Source organism: Marmota flaviventris, chromosome 9 (assembly GCF_047511675.1).
Source record: "Marmota flaviventris isolate mMarFla1 chromosome 9, mMarFla1.hap1, whole genome shotgun sequence".
NCBI classification, from domain to species: Eukaryota; Metazoa; Chordata; class Mammalia; order Rodentia; family Sciuridae; genus Marmota; species Marmota flaviventris.
In genome coordinates this window covers 59,165,047-59,167,496 of record NC_092506.1, presented here as the reverse complement: position 1 = coordinate 59,167,496, position 2,450 = coordinate 59,165,047, and the positions used below count along the sequence as shown (strand labels likewise).

Sequence of the window (2,450 nt, the reverse complement as noted above, 5' to 3'; positions counted from 1 at the left end):
TTACTCTTTCTTTACAAATAGTCTCACAACTCGTTCTCTAATTTGTTTTGTCCTGACTCCATAAATGACTGGATTTAAACAAGGAGGAACAACTACATACAGATTGGCCAGGAGGATGTGAATGTAGCGAGGGATGTTTCTACCAAAACGGTGAGTCATGAAGGAGAAAAACGCGGGTGTATAAAAGGCTAAGATGACACAGACGTGTGAGCCACACGTGCTAAGTGCTTTGAGTCTGGCATCCCTGGAAGGAAGGCGGAAAACAGCTTGTAGGATCCGAACATAAGAGAGGGCGATAAGGATCAAGTCTAAGATCAGCGTAGCAATGGTGAACAAACCGTAGATGATGTTGACCCTTATGCTGGCACAGGCAACGCGAGCAATTCCCATGTGCTCACAGTATGTATGAGGGATGATGTAGTGTCCACAAAAGGGAAGTCGCTTGAGAAGAGGGCAGAAGGGGATGACAAGTACGACTGGCCTCCCCACTACCACAGAGGCCATGATAGCCACCATTCTATTGGTGAGGATTGTGGTATATCTCAATGGGTAGCATATGGCAACAAAGCGGTCAATTGCCATGGCCAAGAGTACAACAGATTCCATACCAGTGTAGGTGTGGATAAAGAACATCTGCATGAGGCAGCCTTCAAAGCTTATCTCCTTGAGGTTGAACCAGAAGATGCCCAGCATTTTGGGGATGGTAGAAGTGGAGAGGCCTAGATCAATTAAAGACAGAAGAGCAAGAAAATAGAACATGGGTTGATGAAGACTCTGCTCATTCTTGATCACATACAGGATTGTGAAATTCCCCATAAGTGCTATCAGGTAAACAGCAAAGAAAGGGAAGGCAATCCAGATATGGAAAGCTTCTAGACCCGGAACTCCCAGGAGGAGGAAGGCAGAGGGATATGAGTCAGTGCCATTGACAGAGGACATCCTGCTGAGGATTCTGGGAAGGTCTTCCGCTGTCTTCTTCAGTACTTCTGTGGAGACATAAGAGAATACACGTTGGTCAAATATCACTATGTTAAATAGCAAGTCAATCAAACTCTAAGAGAACAGCCCAAGGGAATTACTGGACCATTACTATCAGAGATACTCAAATTATTAACTGTCCCATTTAATATCGCCTGAGGATTGTTGAGGTTAGAAGCTGTCTTTTCTGGTGGTAATGTGTTTCACAGTGATCTTTACTCATTTTTTTATGCAATGCTTAACTATATAAGCTCCATAGGTGTGTTTCTCTCTCTTTTTATGTTACCAACATCAGTCTCTTAATGAGACTCCTATGGTTATGAGTCAAATATTAGTGTTTTGCTATTTTAATGGATTAAAAAATTCGTGATTTACCATACAAATTAATAATGCAAAAACATGATAATTTTATCGGAGGTAGGAGAAACATTTAAATTTAGCATACATGCATAATATTAAAAAAAGAAAACTTCTAGCAAACTTAGGAAAGATGTTTGATGAACACAAATTCAGCCAATACACTGGATGATGAGACACCAAAAGGCTTTTCCTATATAATGGAAAAAAACATCAAGAACATAGGCAAATCTATCTGATATCTCACTGGAAAAAAAGAAAAGAAGTAAGAAATAAGTAGGAATCAAAACTGAAATGAAAAGAATAAAGTTTCTCATTCATAAATAATATAAATATTAAGGTAAAAATTTAGAATATAATTACTTTAGTATAAGAACCAATAGTTTTCTATATAGAAAAACATTGAAATCAAAATTTTGTAACATTCAGAATACCAATTCTGATGTAATAACAAAAGAAGTACTTAGTGATAAGCACTTAAAATGATAAAACATGGTAAAGAAATTAAGAAGTCACAATATGTATATATGTGCACAAGTAAGTATACATTCATTATTTTCAATAATGAAACATTTTAAGATGTTAGTTCTTCTCAGATTGGTCAATAAATTTAAAATAGTTTCAGCCAATAACCAAAAAATTAGATATATTTTGATATAATGACAGATATACCCTAAATTCATTAGAAAAATAATAACAAAATAGTGACACATATGTTAAACAATTACAAACCTATTATAAAACTAATATAGTAAGGAAGAATGACATTTTAACAGTAATGGAAGAATAGGTAAAAAGAACAGAATAGAGCAGACATAGACACATTTTATATGAACAACTTCATATTTATAAAGAGACCAATGTTGCAATTCAATGAAGATAAGAGAGTTATTTTTCTAGAAATGATGCTAGTAAAACTGAATATATTTAGTTTAAAAAATCTCTAATTATAACATTACAATACCCATAATATATTTATTAATTATATTTCTGAGATAAGTCAAGCATTTTTAATTTAAAGCTCTAGAATCTTTATAATCAACAAGGAAGAATATCTTTGCCCTCCAGTAATGGTTTTTTATGACACAACACATGATAACCATAAAAAATAACCC

At 34.8% G+C, this 2,450-nt stretch overlaps 1 protein-coding gene across 1 annotated transcript; it reads right to left on the bottom strand.

The window, feature by feature from the left end:
* On the bottom strand, positions 1-939 carry LOC114098430 (olfactory receptor 52E4-like). Its single transcript, XM_027942673.2, has one exon. It carries the CDS (start codon positions 937-939, stop codon positions 1-3), a length of 939 nt encoding a protein of 312 aa, XP_027798474.2.
* Positions 940-2,450: the final 1,511 nt, after the last annotated feature.

Excerpts from the sequence above, each read along its gene's own strand:
- LOC114098430 (XM_027942673.2), bottom strand. The coding sequence starts at position 939 with ATGTCCTCTGTCAATGGCACTGACTCATATCCCTCTGCCTTCCTCCTC.